The sequence below is a fragment of the Schistocerca gregaria genome, chromosome 10 (genome assembly GCF_023897955.1).
Source record: "Schistocerca gregaria isolate iqSchGreg1 chromosome 10, iqSchGreg1.2, whole genome shotgun sequence".
Taxonomy (NCBI): domain Eukaryota; kingdom Metazoa; phylum Arthropoda; class Insecta; order Orthoptera; family Acrididae; genus Schistocerca; species Schistocerca gregaria.
Genome location: NC_064929.1, coordinates 144806119 through 144827443, shown reverse-complemented (window position 1 = coordinate 144827443; position 21325 = coordinate 144806119). Strand labels below are relative to the sequence as shown.

Here is a 21325-nt window from a genome sequence, read left to right as displayed (position 1 = left end):
AGTAGAGTATCCTTCACAATACACTGTACAGTGGACTGCAGAGTAGGGAAGTAGATACCGGATTACAGGGCTGCAGCTTTTAGTGTTGTATAGGTGATTTCATCAAATCCATACAAACTTAAATTTTTGAGGGTCCTGGTGATTTTATTTCAGAAGAAAATGTGTGACAAATTTTCATTTCAGTAAATTTTCTCTGTATATACATAATAAGTCTCTCATAATATTCTTGAATATTGAAATACTGCCGTAAGTTAGGTTAGACAAAAATTCAAAAGTTTGTTGTACGTGAACCTTCAATTTAACAAGGGATATAAATCATGGCAAACTCTGACTTTTTTTTTCATGTGCATTAGCAAAGCTAGACGTAAATGTCATATTAATAGCCAGACAGAATTCTGACACCATCAGTGGACACAAAACCTTGGACCTTTGGATTGTTAGCCTGACACCCCTTTGGGCAGCCACTGTGATGCTTTCACTTTGGAGTAACATTACTGAGTTAAAGTTCAAATACACCGGGAAATTTATCTTACAGAATACTTACACTCGAAAGTCAAATCAAAAACACCTGCAGTTGCTACATTTACAATTTTATTTTATTTTTGCTCCCTCTTCTGGCCCGCTGACTGACGTGTAGGAAGAATCCCACAAAATAGGCGCCAGTATACTGTCACTGGCACATGTATTCTTTTTAACAACATGATCAGTTTGTTCGTCAACTACAGACTGCGTACTGTTTGGTTCAGCAGCCAGCAGTTGACATATGAAATTGATCGTGTTGTTATGAAGAAGCCTACAGATGCCAGTGATTATATGCTGTCCCCTTTTTCATAGAACAAGAACTGGGATTCTTCCTACTGAAGGTGGTGTGGTATAACACTGAAACTGGTAGCAAACATAAAATAAAATTGTAAATATGCATGGCTGAAGGTGTTTTTGATTTAACATTTCATAATGAACAGCAGAGGCCCCAGAATCATCCTTTATAAAGGGGGGTTACAGAGATTTGGTTACATTTGGGTGGCCCTATGATCAATTTATTTCCCAACTCACTCAATTTTATCTTCGACTCACTCTGCCACAAAAATTGTCTGTGAAATTGAGTGCCATACTTGCAAGTCGACACGTACTCCCAGATGTATATTATGAGCCTATACACAGTGCATTCAGTGTGATCCTGCAATGTGGACATAGATTTCAGGAATAGAAAAGCTGACAATCAGCATAATTTGAAACTTGTATAAATGCAAACAGAATAGCAAATGTCAATATAAATCCTACATTATCATTGCAACAACTGGTAGCAATCAAGGAATTCGTTGTTCTCAGAAAAATGATTGTCCCAGTAATTTGAAAAGTTTTATTTCCTAATATGCATTTTAATATTCATCACAAAGTGTACCTTTATTTGCAATTTAAAAACTCAGTATAACAAACACGAATTAAAAGTACAGTATAAAACTGAAACACATTTAAAATTATTAACTTAACAGTACCAAGCAACGGCCAGTAATTAAGACAGTATTAACATTTCCTGGCTTCAGGTCATACATGCAAAATCACTAAATACCAACATTGTCATCATCAACACTTAAGATAATATAACTATATATAAATCTAAAACATGTTTCCACTGTTTCATTCTGCCACAAAAATTTTGTCTTGCAGTCAAGTAACAGGGCAGAACCAGCACATATATGCAAGAAGAATTACGTCAGTATTTCATGTAACATATACCCAAAGGAAATTTTTATGTTTTTATAGTATCTGCATTCAGAGCTAAGAGGGTTAAAAGCAAAGCATACAGAAAATGTTTAGATATAAAATTTTACAAATACACAAGGGAAAGCATGACAGGAGCCTGAAATACTGAAAAGAATTTGTGTTATGACTGACATAAAAATCTACAGCATATCTAAGGTGTCATGGTCGAAAGTAAAATCTGAGGTAAATAAACAGGAAATGTAAGGATAGTTAACCAAAAACTAATATTGATAATGATTTTAGTCATTTGAAAAAGGCACTGTTATTAATTATGGAGAGGATAGACTGCTACTCACCATATAGAGATGTTGAGTGGCACAACAAAAAGACTGCTATACAGGTGAGCTTTTCAGCCAAAAGGCCTGTTTCTAAGGTAGGCAACACACACATTCATGCAAGCACAACTCGCACACACCTGGTCACTGTCTCTGGACCCTGAGGCTAGACTCAGTGTGGTAATGCACGGTAGATGTAGATTTCCAGATCAGAGAAAGCTGATGATCAGCATAATTAGAAACATGAAGTGGTTTAAGTGCAAACTGAATAGCAAATATTATTTGAATCCTAAACATCATTGCAATCTTACAAGTTGTAGTGATCAAGTGGCCAGAGACAGCTTGGGTGATTGTATATGTTTTCTACTTTTAAGAAGGTATTTTAGCCAAAAGCTCACACATCCAACACTATTTTTGTTGCGCCTATCTGCAACTCATCATTTCCTTTATATGGTGTGTAGAAATCTACCCTTTTCAAAATACCATCATTATTTGAGCCTGTTATTTCATTTTTTTTTAAAAAAGAAGCATACACGACTTGTGGAAATGAAAGATTGCAGGTAATAGTGATGACATCTGTGAAGTGATATCTTACTTTAAGACATAGATTTTTATAGAAAAATTTAAAACTATTAGAGATGCATCTTGCGGAATAACTAAACACACAGTATGTTACTATGACAAGGCAGGATGAGTATTGTTTTCCTTGGTTCATCAGAATAATTTTTAAATACAAGTTAATGAGCTACAATTAAATATCTGACAAGATACGATCAAAATTCACATTGGATGCAGTCAGACTTCTTGTTAAGTATCAGTCACGATGCAATGTTCAAATATCTGCAAGTTTGTTCAGTCATCATCGTCGTCATCAATTATGACAGCCCGTCGAACCTTCTTCACTTGCCTACCTTCTTCATCGGACTCCGTATGTGCTGTCCTCTTAGCAGTTTCAGAGGTAGCAGTCTCACCTCCACCCTTTGGCAAATCACTGTCCGAATCGGAATCTAGAAACCCATTCTGCTTTGTTCCACTTTCAAGAGAATTTGCTGCAGTAGATTCTTCACCAGGTACCATCAGAGCAGAAAGAGGTGTAGCTTCTTCTGTCTCCGAATCTGAGGATACTCTGATCCTGCGTTTCCTGTGCCTCACATCCTGCTTTGACGATTGGCTGCCAGTTTCATACGCATCATGCCGTTCTGGCTCCCTGCTCGATCCCGATTCTGATCCCATTGGAGGGACACTGGCAGCGGTGTCGGAACCTGAAGACAGTCGCGATCTTTTACCCTGGCGACGCTTGGTGCTTCCCGAGGCTTCCCTGTTGTCCTCCCTGTCTCTTGCAATGTCTCCAGGCTCTTCTCTTCCTGACAGTAATGCTGAAGCACTGTCAGAAAAATTGCTTAACGGCACATCAGAATCAGAGTCTGAATCTGATGCTATGCGGATTCTAGTCTTCTTTCCGCCAGCACGCGGTGAAGGAATTTCTTTTCCACTCGGCCTGTAGAAAGAATATTGCTTTATAAAATCTGTATTATAGAATTATGTACTGGAGTCTATTAAGGCTAACTGTGTTTGTGTGTGTGTGTGTGTGTGTGTGTGTGTGTGTGTGTGTGTGAGGGAGAGAGAGAGAGAGAGAGAGAGAGAGAGAGAGAGAGAGAGAGAGGGAAGGGGGGGGGGGGAGGCTGGTAACACAATTTAGAGATAATTAACAATTTAAACTATTTTAAAAAAACATATTAAAACATATTAAAATTATTAAGAGCAGCAATATGAGTGAGCTTGCTTCTGAATAATGAACCTTTGTGATAAATCATTATTTACCAATGTTTACAATTGCCTCAAAGCTTTTAACAAGCACCTAGAAAAGTTTTCCTACAACAGGAGTTTTCTTTCTCTGGTACAGTAACATGTTCAGATCGAATTAAAATTTTGCACACCAGAACCTATTTTAATGGTAACTACTCCAAAACCAGAAAACCTTTATGAACCATTTCATGTATAACACCTGATAGCTTTAATATAGTTCTGTAAAATACCTTATTACTTCTTTACATTTAGCTGCCCCCCCCCCTTTCTCCCCTGTCACAGGTTACAAAATACTAACCTCCTTAATGCATGGCATTTTATATTGCCAAAACAGTGCCTAATGTTTGTATTTGCAGATACTGATTATTTTTCCTGCGCTCCTCAAATCCACACACGTCTATTCCTCTTTATAAAGAATAAATTGACACCGTCATTCCCTCACGTCCTGAAGGAAAGTCTTTAGGTATGTGAAAAAGAGTCAAGTTGTGCTGGATGATTGTAACTAAACTCACAGGCAGTGGCTTTATACACTGCAGGACACTGAAACACTGCAGCTATGTATTAATCGGTGTGCTCGTGGAGTACAATGTAAAAATAATAGTTTCTCTGTTTGCCACAAGATGCAAATACGGTGCAGTAAGTGAAATGTTGTCATTTGGCGACGCGTGTCGATTTAGTTAGTGAAGTGATTGTTAGTGAAAAGGATGAAGAAGATTAAGGTTTTCTGTACAAAACACAAAAGCTATTAAGAAGAAAGATCGCGCACTGATGGTGAAGTTATTTAAAAAGAACGGTAGCAGCAGCAGTGCTGCACTGCGAGAATATTGCAGGCAGAAACAGCTGTGAAGAAGCTAAAGAATATGACCAAGAAATTCAAAGACAGGTGGTGCAGCAGGGAGAGTGAGGAGGCCCATTACCTATGGCAGTTATTGATGAAATTGCTGTATCTGTAGCCAACCGTACAGCATATGCCTCAAATTCTGCAGCCAGTGCTCGAGCTGTGTCGCACGAATTGTCGCTCCCCTAGTCAACCAGTTCAAAAGATATTGCACCACATTTCATACTGGTATCCCTATGAGACTCAGAATGTGTACAAAATTAAGTCAATATAGGCTAAAATGCCCTTCATTTTTTGGTACACACTGAAATGGATGACGTGTAGCCGGAAATATTCTTGGGAAGGACAAGGCCCATTTTACTCTGCACCGTGCCACGACTGCACAAAACTGTTGCACATACGGTTCTATTCCGCCACAAGTTGTACAGGAATATCCACTGTACTCACGTTATTTTACTGTGTGACATGGTTTCAGAAGATCCACCATTTTCAGTCCGTTTTTCTTCGAGGAGATGACACCTTGCAGGCCTCTTGGGTGTAAAGTGAACGCTTCACGTTGTAACTAACTTTTTGTGCAACACGACTCCACCTTGCAAGAATGCAACCATGTCTATCCTTATCTTTGTGCATGATGAGGCGGCACCACATGTCATTTTCCAGGTGAAAGATTTGCTTTGAGAAACCTTTGCTAACAAGTGCATCAGCTCTAGGCAATATCAAGATTTGTGTCTTTCCATAACCCTGATCTAAATCCACTTAATTTCTGGCTGTGGGTATATCTGAAAGATTGTGTCTATCAGGGATGTATCTGAACTCTTCCTGATCTGAAGAATAGCATACAGTGACATATTGAACACTGCGAGCAACTGCGAAGCGTGCTTTGTTACGTGTCACTGAGTCCGGGGGCCATACCGACGTGGCCATATTCTAATAAATGTGCAAGAACCAGCGTTTCATGTGTTTCATCGTTCCTCCTCTTTTTCCTGCACTCACACCACATACTGACAGCTTGAAGTGCCATATTTTTATCTGGTGACAGAAAGTGGAGCTATTATTTTTCTCAGCAAACTCTGTGAGCACAAGGATTAATTAACACACCTACGATGTTTCAGCATCGTGTGATGTATAAAAGTCTGCACTGCAGCACTCAGAAGACCGTCAGTTTAGTTACAGCCATCTAGCAGAAGAAACTGCTTTTGGCATCTACCCACACTGATAATTATGGCACTTACTTCTGGAGTACTTTATATATGCATATTAAAAAAACTACAGCTACCATGAGCTGGGAAAGCTTTCATCCTTTCCAGGTAACACTGGCCTAGTAAGAAACATGTCCTTGGCCATGCAGTTCAAATACGTCAGCAAATACCCCTTTCTTCTGGAAAATGATAGGTAGCAACACTAGGAATGTTGGTTGTGACCTGTCTCTGTAGTTCACGAATCTGCCTTACAGCAGCACTTATTATGTGACAGGTCTGTTAGTCGAGGAAGAGCACTGGTGTTCAACTCACATCTGTTCATATGTTATGGAAGTCATTTAATGTAGGTAAGGAGTTTTTCTTACATTACATTATAACAATACGTGTTCCATAGATCATGAATACAACATTTCATAATAACACACACACACACACACACACACACACACACACAGTGACAGTGACATAGCATTTCAACTGGTTGAAAACGAGTCATGTCCTAGTTCATGAACCACGGGCAACGTATGAATGGCCAAGTAAGTGGTCCCGACAGTCGGGATACCAGTTACTTTGGAAGAAGGCTGGGCATCTCGGACATATTCTGAGTCGTGGTCACCTTTGTGCTCATACGGCAAAGACTACCAAAACCACCGGTTAGTCCCTCAACCGTTAGGAGTAAAACCCAATGGGACTCGGGGCAAGTAAGGCTAGCAACCTGCTTCCCTGGTACTTTAAATATGATGCTGGCAACAATCTGAGCAAAATGCCTCGGACCTTTGGAGGTGACGGAGTCCCACCTCTAACTGACAAACCAGGGACTCCTAAGATACGACTTGGCAAACAAATGGCAATGAGATGGGGAGCTATTAATATCAATGGGGGCTACGCAGGGAAGAAGGTAGAGCTGGCAGAGGCTGCAAGTAAAGATGGGGCTGGACGTTTTAGCTGTTAGTGACATCCGGGTAAGGGGTGAGAAAGAAAAGGAAGTGGGAGAATACAAGGTCTACCTGTCAGGAGTCAAAGCAGGAATAGCACAATGGGGTGTAGAGCTTTACATAAGGAAAGAAATGGAACCCACCGTAGTTGCAATAAGGTATGTAAACCAACAACTGATGTGGATAGATTTGACAGTGTCTAGCAAGAAAATTAGGATTGTGTCAGTATATTCGCATTGTGAAGGGACAGATCAAGATAAGGTGGATAGTTTTTATGAGGCACTCAGTGATGTAGTTGTTAGAGTAAAGGACAAGGACAGTGTTCTGCTCATGGGTGATTTTAATGCCAGGATTGGAAATCAAACAGAAGGGTATGAAAAGGTTATGGGTAAATTTGGGGAGGATATGGAGGCCAACAGGAACGGGAAACATCTCCTGGATTTCTGTGCCAGTATGGGCATAGTAATCACAAACTCCTTTTTTAAACACAAGAACATTCACCGGTATACTTGGGAAGGCAGGGGAACCAAATCTGTCATTGACTATATAATAAGAGATCAGGAATTCAGGAAGGCTGTGAGGGACACACGTGTGTTCAGGGGATTCTTTGATGACACTGATCATTATTTAATCTGCAGTGAAATTGGGATTGTGAGGCCAAAAGTGCAGGTGGTCAGGTCCATATGTAGGAGGATAAGAGTGGAAAAACTTCAGGATAAGGAAATCAGGCACAAGTACATGACAGCGATCTCAGAAAGGTACCAGTTAGTTGAATGTATTCAATTACAGTCATTGGAAAAGGAATGGACAAGGTACAGGGACACAGTACTAGAAGTGGCTACAGAATGTCTTGGAACAGTAATGTATAAAAGTAGGATGAAGCAAACAGCTTGGTGGAATGACACAGTCAAGGAAGCCTGTAAAAGGAAAAAGAAGGCGTATCAAAAATGGCTACATACTAGAACTCAGGTAGACAGATAAAGTTATGTTGAAGAAAGAAACAAAACCAAACAGATAATTGCAGCATCCAAGAAGAAATCTTGGGAAGACTTTGGAAACAGGTTGGAGACTATGGGTCAAGCTGCTGGAAAACCATTCTGGAGTGTAATTAGCAGTCTTCGAAAGGGAGGTAAGAAGGAAATGACAAGTATTTTGGACAGGTCAGGAAAACTGTGCTGGTGAATCCTGTGGATGCCTTGGGCAGATGGAGGGAATATTTTGAAGAGTTGCTCAATGTAGGTAACGTTTCAGATTTCGAGGTAGAATGGGATAGGAAATAGGATCACATTTGAGGAAGTGGAGAAAATGGTCAATAGATTGCAATGCAATAAAGCAGCTGGGGTGGATGTAATTAAGTCAGAACTTCAGGTTCCATCAGACTGGACAAAAGCAGTAATCACACCAATCTTTAAACATGGAAACAGAAAAGATTGTAACAACTACAGAGGTATCACTTTAATCAGCGTTGTGAGTAAAATCTTCTCAGGTATTGTTGAAAGGAAAGTGCGAATATTAGTTGAGGACCAATTGGATGAAAATCAGTGTGGGTTTAGGCCTCTTAGAGGTTATCAGGACCAGATCTTTAGCTTACGGCAAATAATGGAGAAGTGTTATGAGTGGAACAGGGAATTGTATCTATGCTTTATAGATCTAGAAAAGGCATAAGACCGGGTTCCTAGGAGGAAGTTATTGTCTGTTCTACAAGATTATGGAATAGGAGGCAAACTTTTGCAAGCAATTAAAGGTCTTTACATGGATAGTCAGGCAGCAGTTAGAGTTGACGGTAAATTGAGTTCATGGTTCAGAGTACCATATTTACTCGAATCTAAGCCGCACTTTTTTCCGGTTTTTGTAATCCAAAAAACTGCCTACGGCTTAGAATCGAGTGCAAAGCAAGCGGAAGTTCTGAAAAATGTTGGTAGGTGATGCCACAACTAACTTCTGCCATTGAATATACGTAGCGCTACACAGGCATGCTTTGTAGGCACAAAGATACTGGCGCCAAAACCTCTGCGTCAGTATAAAAAAAAAAAAAAAAAAAGGGAGGTGGTAGACGAGCTTTTATTCTCCGCCCTGAGTTTCGACCACTGCATTGTCATACATTATCCAACGAAGTAAATACAAATTCCGCATTGTTCATCTTTGAATGTAGCAGAATTTCAATTTACTACAAAAATCCGACAGGCAAGACTGTTTGGGATGTTTGTCAATATGGCCAAGCCTACGTTCTGAATTTTTTCCTACCTGTGAGACGAGATGGTTGCTATTAGGAACCTGACGAAATGTGAATCACATGCAGTATTCTCTTCACCATAAGAAAGAATACGAATATAAACATTTTGCCATGTATTCTTTCGTGTTTGCTACTATCTCATTTAAATCCCGTTTGCCTAATGAACTACGAAACTATAGAGTGAGACAACAGCAAATGCGGAAGAATATACATATCGTGTCATGTTTATATTTGTATTATTTTTATACCTAATAGTGATACAGTCAGAAATGAAGCACGGCAACTGACTAGATCTTTAAATCTAAGATGACTCTAATTTCTGTGCACAATTTGATGTACTATACAAGCGGCCACAAAGATTTTCAAATGGAGAAAAATGTTCGCCTAACTCTCGTTCAGAACATCATCTATCATATGCAGTCTATTATTTGGTTCTTGTTAATCATTATCAAAGAAAGCAGCAGTGTAAGTGAGAACAAATAGCAGTCTCTTGCTATTGTTTCGCTAATTAGACGGTTCCTTTCTTTTTTTTATATATTGTAAGAGGCGGTAGCGTGCACAGAAGCAAGCCATGCCGCGAGCAGCTACAGGCTGTAAACACGCACTATCAGAATGCGACAAACAATGCATGACACAGTACAGTAATGCATTTTCAGTTTAGAGTGACGTGAACACATATAACAAAGAAAACAGCACTTATCAGATCAAAGCAAAATAAGCAATCGTTTCAAACCAGATGAAGTACGTGAAAAAGGAAGGGTACCCGTATAAATACGGACGGAGTGCCTGGTGCATAGCAATGGCTAGCTGGTAAAGCTTAACTGCTAAGCTTACGACTCGAACCAAACTACTGTAGCTGTATCGTCTTTCATTCGACCTAAATTGTATCTCGTATTACAATGGACCAACTTTGTTTTGATTTGGAGGTGCGGCCTAAAACTTTTCTCATCCCTTGAATTTCGAGTCTCAAATTTTACGTGCGGCTTAGATTCGGGAATTTTTTTTTCCTTTATTTCGAGTCTCATTTTTCAGGTGCGGCTTAGATTCGAGTGCGGTTTAGATTTGAGTAAATACGGTAGTTTCAGGGGTAAGACAAGGCTGCAACCTGTCTCCACTGTTGTTCATATTATTTATGGATCATATGTTGAAAACAATAGAGTGGCTGGGTGAGATTAAGATATGTGAACACAAAATAAGCAGTCTTGCATATGCGGATGACTTAGTTGTGATGGCAGATTCCATTGAAAGTTTGCAAAGTAATATTTCAGAACTAGATCAAAAATGTAAGGACTATGGTATGAAGATTAGCATCTCCAAACGAAAGTAATGTCAGTGGGAAAGAAATATAAACGGATTGAGTGCCAAATAGTAGCAACAAAGTTAGAACAGGTGGACGGTTTCAAGTACTTAGGATGCATATTCTCACAGGATGGCAACATAGTGAAAGAACTGGAAGCAAGGTGTAGCAAAGCCAATGCAGTGAGCGCTCAGCTACGATCTACTCTCTTCTGCAAGAAGGAAGTCAGTACCAAGACTAAGTTATCTGTGCACCGTTCAATCTTTCGACCAACTTTGTTGTATCGGAGCGAAATCTGGGTGGATTCAGGTTACCTTATCAACAAGGCTGAGGTTACGGATACGAAAGTAGCTAGGATGATTGCAGGTACTAGTAGATGGAAACAATGGCAGGAGGGTGTCCACAATAAGGAAATCAAAGAAAAACTGGGAATGAACTCTATAGATGTAGCAGTCAGGGTGAACAGGCTTAGATGGTGGGGTCATGTTACACGCATGGGAGAAGCAAGGTTACCCAAGAGACTCATGGGTTCAGCAGTAGAGGGTAGGAGGAGTCGGGGCAGACCAAGGAGAAGGTACCTGGATTCGGTTAAGAATGATTTTGAAGAAATAGGTTTAACATCAGAAGAGGCACCAATGTTAGCACTGAATAGGGGAACATGGAGGAATTTTATAAGGGGGCTATGATCCAGACTGAACGCTGAAAGGCATAATCAGTCTTAAAAAGAAAATACATACCACTTTTTACAAAAGAAGTTAAAGTGGATGCATAATGATGCCCATACAAAACTGACAAACAACATTTGTTGTCAATATAGTAAGTGATGTAAATTAGTTGAAAACGAAACATGAAGTGAGACTGGTTCACTACAGAGCCATAATCAAAGCACAGAGTACTTTACATAAGCTCTCCTGCGAACCTTCGTTGGTAGAGCACTTGCCCGCGAAAGGCAAAGGTCCCAAGTTCGAGTCCCTGTCCGGCACAGAGTTTTAATGTGCCAGGAAGTTTCAGTTATAATGCTAACTTTTTGCCAGCTCTTTACCTCAATAAAACAGTTCATAATTTTCATTAGTCAGAAAAAATATATTTTTCTCAAGGAGCCTCTTACAAAGGGGTGTGTGTCATTTTATACTTGGGTAAATACGGTAGACATCATGGCTTCGCACTACATGTCCTCACAACAGCCTGACAGGTCAACACACACTACACCAAGACACAAAATAATAAGGTCAAGTAACATTTCAGTCAGGGGTGTAAACTAGCTGTCTTCATTCAATAACTTTGTGGCTGTGGTGCCCACTAATGAAAAAGACGTCATGTTCTTCAGATCTCCATGGTAAATGAGAAAGCGCACAAGACAGAAACAACGGCCTTACCTTAGCCCCTTATCTGCCAGTGCAGCCTCCCTAGCTGCTTTCCGCATGTTCTGGCTCCACGGAGTCATGTAGTCATTGACAAGCGGGGGTGCTACTTCCTCGTCTGCAGACTCATCGCCGGAGCCCTGCAGGACATTCTGCGCCAGCCATGCCCCCACATCTTCCTGGCTGTCGTCCTCCACCCCGTCCTCTCTGCTATTTCCTGGTACGGCACTTTCTTCATTCGCTAAAAGTGACAGACAACAATGTAATACCAATACTTTTTTATGACACAGAAAATGTAAGCAACCGTCAGATTGAATAAGGATTTTTGAAAATAATAAGTAAGAAAAACAGTAAAAACTTAAAAATATAATTTAATAATGTAATAAGCATACTGGAAAGAGGGCATTTCATTTCAATGGGTACAACAGAAAAGATAGAAAAATAGGATTACACATTTACTAGTTACTCATCAAAGTGATGGCAATGCCATTTCAACATTACAAGGACCTGTTGCTATCATTTCATTACCAATTTTCCTCCTCTTTCTTGCACGTCTTACTGGACACAGGCTTCTGGATAACTCTGGTATGGCCTTTTTTAAGTTTTTTCAAAAGATCACTAGATGTCACTATAGACATGCAACATTACTATTTCTTATTGTAGAAACAATGGCCAAGTAGATGTTTTTATTTGAGATTCAAACAGTTTATAAGCCACTGATCACATGTGGCGCAATGGGCTTTGTATTTAGGGGATGGTACAATATCAATCACTATATTAACTATTGTTCACATTGCATGTACAGATAACTTACCCTATATTAACCAGAATTGTAACATAATTCTAAAACTCAAGTTCTACACTACTAGTATCCAAGAATTTTCTGAAACTGTAGACTGGATTGTTTTTTAACTAGTTATACAACTTGCTCTTAAAATCACTGAAACGTACATTGACTGCAGAATATGGCAACTTATAAAAAAATTCAAACTACTCGCTCTGTAGAGTTGCCTGTTTTTGTCACCTTATGCATGGGAATGTCAACACACTTTTTGTTTTCCATATCATGACAATGTATGTTCTCTCTCTTGTGTCAAACTCTGGTATATTGTTTTTAGAATATATCAATGTTGCATACATATAAATATTTATCATTGTCGTTATTTTGGCATTAGTAAATGAAGGATGGCAATGTTCCCTTGGACCAACCTTAAACATTATTCACAGCACCTTTTTTGGAACCAGTAGTGCATCACTGACGTAACACGAGTGATGCCATAACAATAGTCCATAAGATATGTGAGACTGAAAAATCCATAGTAAGCTCTCCTAAGATATTTATTTCTCACTAGATCAGATAATTTTCATATGAGAAAGGAACCCCTGATATCTCTCTACAGACATAATTAATATGGGGTTACCAGCTTAGTGTGGGATCAATAAGTATACCAAGCGGTTTTACCGATTTTGCTTCTGTGTCTTTAGTCAGACTCGGGTACAGGTGTTGGGTTTTTTCTGAAGCATGTAAAGACACTGTTGTGACAAAATCAAAATTCAAAGTGAATTTTTTGTTGGATCCTTTATTGTTTAATGATTTTTGTGAAGTTCTGACTCGACGAAGTCTCAAATGCTTCCCTCAACTTTTGACTGTCATTCAGTAAATACTGTTTGCAGTTGGTTTGCAGAAATTCGCCTTAGTAGTGCTTCCTTCACTGATGAAAGCACAATTTGGTTGTTGTCTGAAAAATTCCTGATGGTGAGCACAATTCTACTGAAGAGGATTCGCATATGGTTGTGAAATGGGGTCATCCTTAGGCGTATTGAACATACCAGTACATCAAAGAATTTTCCTGATACATTCTGCACTACTGGGCTAACACCAAAAAACAGACTCGTAATGGCTACTGTAAGGAAATGCTTAAAAACTTAATGGAAAAGATCCAAATTCTGTATACAACATACCAACCAAAGACAAAACTCATATCTATTCATATGAGCCAGAAACTATGCAGCAATTAACTGTTTGGGTGTCCCAAGATGAACTTGAACCAACAAAAGGGATTAAAAAAAAAAGAAAAAAAAATTATGCAAAGCACTGGAAATTTCCCATCCACTGAAGAACAGTTAATACTGAATGGCTAAAAGTTATTGATAAATAAGAAAAAACAATAGGAAATGTTACATCATTCTTCATCGTGGTAACGTGAGTGGTCACACTACACATCAAAGAATTGGTTGGTTCATGGAGAAAAAAAAGTCAAATCAACATCACACTGCCCACATTTTCCTGATTGATTGCCTAATGTCGCCTTTTCCTACATATACTTCTGTACTTCACAAACTACCTTATGGTGTGTGGCAGAGGGTACTCTGCATACCACTACATTCTTTCCTCTGCCTATTCCACCTGCCAGTTGTCTGCTAGGCCATCCATACATGGGACAAATGAGACTGAATGTGAAGTGCAAATAATCTAAATCACAACTGGTTGCAGCCTGGCTGGCAACGAAGTTCCATACACTGTGCAACTCTGAAATGAAAAACCACCATTAAAAGTGTGTGAGCATGGAGGAGAGGGAGTACTGCTTGTTGCACTTGAGCATCATTTGTTTTCGGTGAAACAACACAAAATAATTCCTTTACTTTAATTTGTTGATGATTGCCTCCATTTTGATAACCAAGACGTCATGAGATTTGTACACAAGGGGAGGGGGGAGGTGGTTTGTACTCCTTAAATAATTTGTACATGAAAACCATTGTGTTTGTAAATATTGGAGATTTGTGCCACCCCCCCCCCCCTCCCCCCTGCTCCCCTATTTTACTGTTTATTTGCACATGACTGAATAATTTTTTGAACAAAACAAGTGCTGCAAGACACACAGGTGAACAGTGCCAGTAAGATTTACATTTTTTTGTACATTTGCTTGCAATGATGTACCGGTAACTTTTCTCTCTTCGCCCCACGCTCTCTCTGTCAAATTCCTCCTCCAGTAGTCTGGAAGCTTTCAACAGTATGAAACAGGACGTAATTGCCCTTCTTGCACAAAGTTAATGTTCACAGTCTGCCCATTCATTTTCAAACTAAACCGATACTAACTTGTGTTTGAGGACCATATGCAAATCAGATCACTTGGCAATGCAGACACCGAGTCGCTGGCAACTTGTTGGCAATGCACTGCAAATAACTTAATGATGAGTCACTATGCAACTGCTCTGTGTGTGGATCCCCGTTAAGCTACACGGGAAGTGGTGTGCAATCTACCATTTACCAAATTGCATTGGGAATGGATCACATTTGAGTCGCTTCATGTGCACAAGGCCTTAGAAAAACGATTGTTGGTAAGCTTCAGGGTGATATTGCATCTGTCTAATCTTACATTTATGGAGTCTTCATGAGAGATGCATAGGAGATTAGAATATATTGGATGATTTTTCTAGGAAGGTACAATACGGGATTTTAACAGCAAACCATTTCATGATGCACAATTCCTCTCTTGTAGCGCCTGTTACTGGAGTCGCAAGAGCATCTCTGTAACGCTTTTGTGCTTGCTAAATGAACATTTGGATAAAATGTGCTACTCTTCTTAGGATATTATCCATTTCTTCAATTGATACTGTCCAGCACACGTCCCAGACTGGTGAAATACTCAAGCATTGGTCAAATTAGCTGCCACCTTTGTGTGTGGACTACACTTCCTGAGGGTGCTCCCAATGAAACTCAGTCTGGCATTTGTCTTTTCAGGAATTAGTTTTGTGTGCTCTTTACAATTTAAAATGCTCAGTCTGCACACTCCCATACATTCGATTGATGTGACTGTTCAAAGCTATGTAATTACACAATAACGGGTGTTTCTGCCCATTTATCTGCAATTTGTTGCATTACGTTTTTTTATGTAGAGCCTCAACTGTCAATAACTTGTGTCAAACAAAAAATGTGAGGACAGTGAGTGGCATAACTTCAAAAAAATGCTGAATCCCTCCAAAACCATGCTTTTGAGGTTTTAACATCAGAGTTACAAAAAAAAGTCAGAATTTAAGTTTCAAAGGCAAATAATAAAAAAATTTGTACTAAAAATGTTTGTTTTTCATTGTTTTTATAAAAAAAATATAAAAGAAGGCTCTCGTGCTCATACCCTTTATTTACTACTACTAAACCTTTTCCTCTATTTTGCCAAATAAAGGAATATCTGGCTTTAGAGCCTAGCACTTACATTACCTTGTTTGTGTCTGCAATGAAATACCGCAGTACTCTAGACACTATGTACTGACAAGAGGTAGTGGCAATAATTTTGATTGAAATAAATAAAGAAACTAATTAATTACTTAATAAAATAAAAATAAAAAAGTATAACTGAAATCAAGTGAATACTGAATGGGGAAGCAACAGCTTACCATAACTTGTTCATACCATTGAAGGTTATCCTTGATTAGATCTATGGAACATGAATGACCGCATGAATCAAACCACCCTAACCCAGGCTAAATATAAATGAAACCACCCTAACCCAGGCTAAATATGAATGAAACTGACATAACCAGGCTAAATATGAATTGTCAGGAAGATGCCTGAAAGCAGCTCTTTCGTAGTATGAATCCAGTGTCTCGCAGCTGTTCCACCTTGTGAAATTTTATGCTAGCCCCCACAATGTGGGTCATTGCAATGGTCAGCAGTATGTACACAGCTTACACACATTATCTTATGTTAAAGGCATACCTTACCTTTGTTTTCACCCTCTGGAGGTAGTCGCCCCTCGACAGCCATGTTTATCACTTCTATTCTCGATCTCAACTCAGCGCTGCTAAGTTCTCCTGGAATGCGCCAGTAAACTTCCTGCGAGTTTTAAAAAAAAATGAGCATTAGTTCAAGGGAAGGTGAAGACAGTCACACTTAAAAGAGTTTTGTTTCTCATCAGCTTCAAAGTCACAAGGCGCACAGTGACAGCTTTAATGGGGGAGGTCTATTGTACAAATGTTCTACGCATTTGTCTTAAAACAATTAAAGAAGCCACAATAAACCTAAATTAAGATGGGTATGAAGAGATTCAACCACACTCCTAAATATAAGTACACCTCCTTAACCACTATGTCACCTCAGACAGCAATTAAAGACTAGTTTTATACATCTCCCAACTGGCACATACTAACAGCAACCTGAATGTTTGGAGCTATGGATAATTTAAAAACAGCACAGTTTCAAGTAATATACAAGTATTACTTTCTGATCACCTCGTACGGGTTATACTCTCAAACTTTATCAACAAAATTTTGGGTGTTGTTCAGGAATATTTTCTGAGTACGTTGGTGTAAGGGACTCATGGTCTCTGGTCGTTTGTTACAGAGTAATAATACAATTATGATTTATTTGGTTTCTTACCTCAGTGACCTTTGTTTCTGTGAAAATACCTTCCCAACAGTGAAAAAGCCTGTAATGTGCAATCCCCAAACTACGGTTTCTGGTATGCATCTATCGATGAAGAGCTACAAAAGAAAGAAATGTTCTACACAGTGTTCATAGACTTTACCAAAGCCTTTGACGTACTGGAAAGAGATCTCATAGTCCGAAAACTGGAAAACACGATGGGAGATGATAGCATATGGGCAAGAATAATCAAGTCAATCCTCGAATACAACTTAATCACAATATCAGACAACCTCTCTTTTTCTAACCCTGTTCTGCAATCGAACGGAGTCTGACAGGGTGACCCAATGAGCTCTTTAATATACATTCTTGCCACTGAAGAAGTACTCCGAATTAGAGAAAATGAAGAAGATGTATATGTATATGCATATACTGAAGCCCTTTAATGTACATTCTTGCCACTGAAGAAGTACTCCGAATTAGAGAAAATGAAGAAGATGTATATGTATATGCATATACTGACGACATAGCCGTAGGTTCAACAGATATACAGAAGCTGCAGAGAATCATTGAGAAAATAGACAAATGGTGCAGTGAACACAAACTACACATAAACATATCAAAGACAGAAACGGTAATTTTCAGAAAAGGAGGCAAAACACCCAAGAATGCAGAAATCAGCATCAGAGGACAAAAAATAAAAATCTCATCAGACTTTAAATACCTAGGAGTGACATTGCAACCAACAGCCAAATGCTTCACAAAATGTGCAACAGAACATGCAGCCCAAGCAATAACAGCAATACAGGACATCAAAAACATCCACCTACTCAGTCTGGAAACAGCCATGAAATTATTCAACACAAAAATCTTGCCAATCTTGGCCTATGGGATGGAGGTTACATGGGACCACCTGACAGAAAAAAATCTAGAAACACTACAAAAGGTAAAATCAACTTATCTAAAAAGAGCACTAGGTCTCTCAAAGACAACAAGATCTATACTAGTGTACCTGCTAGCGAGAGAGACATTCCTAATTGAAGACATCAGACTTCGATATATGATGCCACACACCAGGTCTTCCAGAAAGCAACTGAAGATCATGGAGGACAAACAAGAAAAAATATAGCCAGAGTTCTACGGCACCAAAGCAATGATGAACCGCTCATGGACAGCACCAAACTTCGAACAGCGACATGTCGTAACTAGAGTTTCTATTCGTAGCTTTCATCATCTAATCTGCAAAAACAGAACTTATCATGACCCAACCACAACTTGTATATGTGAACTGTCTAATGAAGCCTGTGAACAATATCACATAGAACTGTGCAGTAAAAGAGTGAAATCGATAAATGAATATGCAAAAATGTAAAATGTAAATGTAAAATGTTAAGCAAAGTAACTGTATATGGCTATTTGGCTGCGATTTTATGCAGAACAGTTCAGTATAGGGGTGGTGCTTATCTCTGAACCAACTGGTTTTTAGTTAAACTGGTTCTTTTAATCCCCAGTTCAACGTGACTTGAAACCATTTAAAATAGCCAGCTTCTGAAATAATCAATTGTTGTTCTTTTATTTTTAAATTGCTATTATTTTCAGCTATAAATGAAGACTTTGAACAAAGACTGAAAAATTATGATGAACGTGAAGGAGTAAGAGATCTCAATTGATTCGAGGTTAAAGCTGTGGCAGAAATTAAGTAGCAATGGTGCCACTGTGCAATACAACTAATGTTCGAGGACAACAATGAGACACTACCATACAGACAAAGCAAGCGCAAGTTTGTACACTGCATGTACACGTGTACCATCTAATAGGCCATTCCACACAGAAGCAGGTACATCACTGACTCCACAATGTTGTACTGATTTTGATGTTATGTGTTTGATGCTACTTTCTAACTGTACGTGTTGTTATTAAAACAGTGCTGATTGCTTTTGCCAATTCCTATAAATTTTTTATGAATAAACATTACTCATTTAAAAAAAAATGTTAAACCAAAAAGTTTAGCAGTGCTGCTATGTCAAACTGATATGTTGGTTATTACCTGGTTATTAGTATAAAGTAAAAAGAATTATTGTAATCGAGATCATACAAGTACTGAAAAATACTAGTTATTTAGAACTAAAATACTGATACTGGTTGGTTCTTCCCATCCCTAGTTCAGCTTAGTGACATTGTGTCACTCTACCATTGTATTCAGTGGTTCATTTTTGGAACACTACCTATGACCAGCTTAGAGGCAGAAGTGATGACACTTTCCGCAGGACCTGACCGTCATTTTGCAAGACAATGCTCAAGCATGTACAGCGCAAGCTGTTACTGATTTGTTTGACTGATGGGGTTGCTAAGTACTATACCACCTACTGCACTCCCATGACTTAATCCCTCGTGAGTTCAACTCGATTTCTAAACTGAAGGAAACACTTCATGGCATTTGCTTCAGAATTGCTACAGATTTGTCAGGCAATAGACACTGCTACTCAAACTGTCAACACAACTGCTAAGAGTATCCTATGACTTCCTCATCACTGGTAATGGGTTATACACAATGCTGGTGACTACTGTGAAGGTAAGTGAAACTTTGAAACACGTATCTATTTTGTACGAGCTGCAAATAAATAGTTGCCACTATTAAAGTTCCAACCCTTGTATATATGAGCAAGGACAGTTTTTGGTACTTTCCGTGTGGATGCACCACATATTTCGAACCCCCGTAGTACTTGGCGAATACTGCAAGCAATGGGGCTGAGGGATAGGCGAGCTACTTGTGTGTGACAGGTTGAGAATTTGAGGTGGATGGAACTGTGTCTGTTTGGCTGAGACAGTTAAGACAACCGTTCCTAGAAGCTGAACATCCTGGCACAAATTTTCAGCTTTCGCCACTGACTTACTTCAGTGTTTGTGGACAGCTGAATGACCTGATTTCTCTTAATCATATTATAGAGTTTGTTACGTAACAAATAATGAGCAACATTCATTACACCTTCATTACTTTATTTTCATTATTTGTGTTATTATTATTGTCAATTATTACTTTTCATTAATAATGCAAATTATATATTGTTGTGATTGTTATGTAGTATATTTTATTCTATGTATTGTTCCTGGTCTGATGTGAGAGAGGATCTTAAGGCTTAATATGGTCAGGTTAAATAAGCAGCAAATAAATAAATGCTTGTTTACACCGATTGTAGTCAGTTACGAGCAGCTTTAGAATGAACACAATTTGGTGTGATATTTTTAGATGTCTGTTCAAGACTGTGATTAGACTTTTGATGAGAAATTCTGAGTGCTCGAGAGCAGCGTCTGGTTCACCAGATTGGACTCTAAATAACAAACACTCTTCTATGACTGACATTTTAGGTTTTTTTTAGGGTGTAACTACTACTTGACAAGGACAGAGCTTTTGTTCATGTCACTTTATAGTAAGTGGAAAAATTGTTCACCCACCTAAAAATTAAGGTGCAAAAAGGAAGCACAACATGCATACAGAAGTTAAAGTGAAGACGAAAGGTACCCGAGTGGCCACAGCAGACTCGCCATTTTGAATAAATTCCTCCACAGCAAAACGTGATGCTTGGTGGTCCTTATACATTGAAAATAAGCCTATCTGCTTGCTCCTGTGAGTTACGAGACGAGGGCGTGATGAACTCGAGTGGCCCCAATGCTAAAACCACTATCTGTTGCAAAAACATCAATTTCCTGTTCAACATCCTGTACATTAGTCTATACACGCAGACCAACTCTTATCCATAATCTTCCCCTTCCCCTGGTATACCTTCACCACTGGGCTCCATTTGGACTGTGTCACATGCTTGGATAATGATTGACCATTGTTAATGGACTGACCATACACCACGGCCATAGCCAGAAATGCAATGGATTCAGGTCTGGTGAACTGGGAGGCCATGCTGCCAGAGCTTCCAACCAATCCAGCACCCATGATATGTTGCTGCGAGATGCTGTTGCATGAGTTGTAGAAAATAGACTGGTGCATTGTATTGTATTGTCCACAAACCATAGTTGTTATCTTTCTGCAAAGATAAGGTTCTCCGACGGTGCTAGTAATTCCTCACACAGAAATTGGTGATACTCAGCACCTGTTAATCTGTTTGATAAAGTGTATGGCCATATGAGTTTGTCACTGAAAATCCCTGCCCATACACTGATACTGAAATGATCCTGATGCCTCACCTCCACGACTGCTAGAGGATTTGCATCTGCCCAGACGTGCATATTGTGGTAATTCACTATG

At 39.1% G+C, this 21325-nt stretch overlaps 1 protein-coding gene across 1 annotated transcript in view; it reads right to left on the bottom strand.

The window, feature by feature from the left end:
• Positions 1–2540: 2540 nt before the first annotated feature.
• The window catches only part of LOC126293367 (protein timeless homolog), a 422426-nt gene continuing 403641 nt past the window's right edge, over positions 2541–21325 (bottom strand). The window contains exons 26-28 of the mRNA XM_049986569.1: positions 16428–16539; positions 11724–11949; positions 2541–3537 (exon numbers count right to left, since the gene is read on the bottom strand). Coding sequence (XP_049842526.1) covers positions 2892–3537; positions 11724–11949; positions 16428–16539 — 984 coding nt within the window. The 3' untranslated portion in view covers positions 2541–2891. The remainder of the gene's footprint in view (positions 3538–11723; positions 11950–16427; positions 16540–21325) is intronic.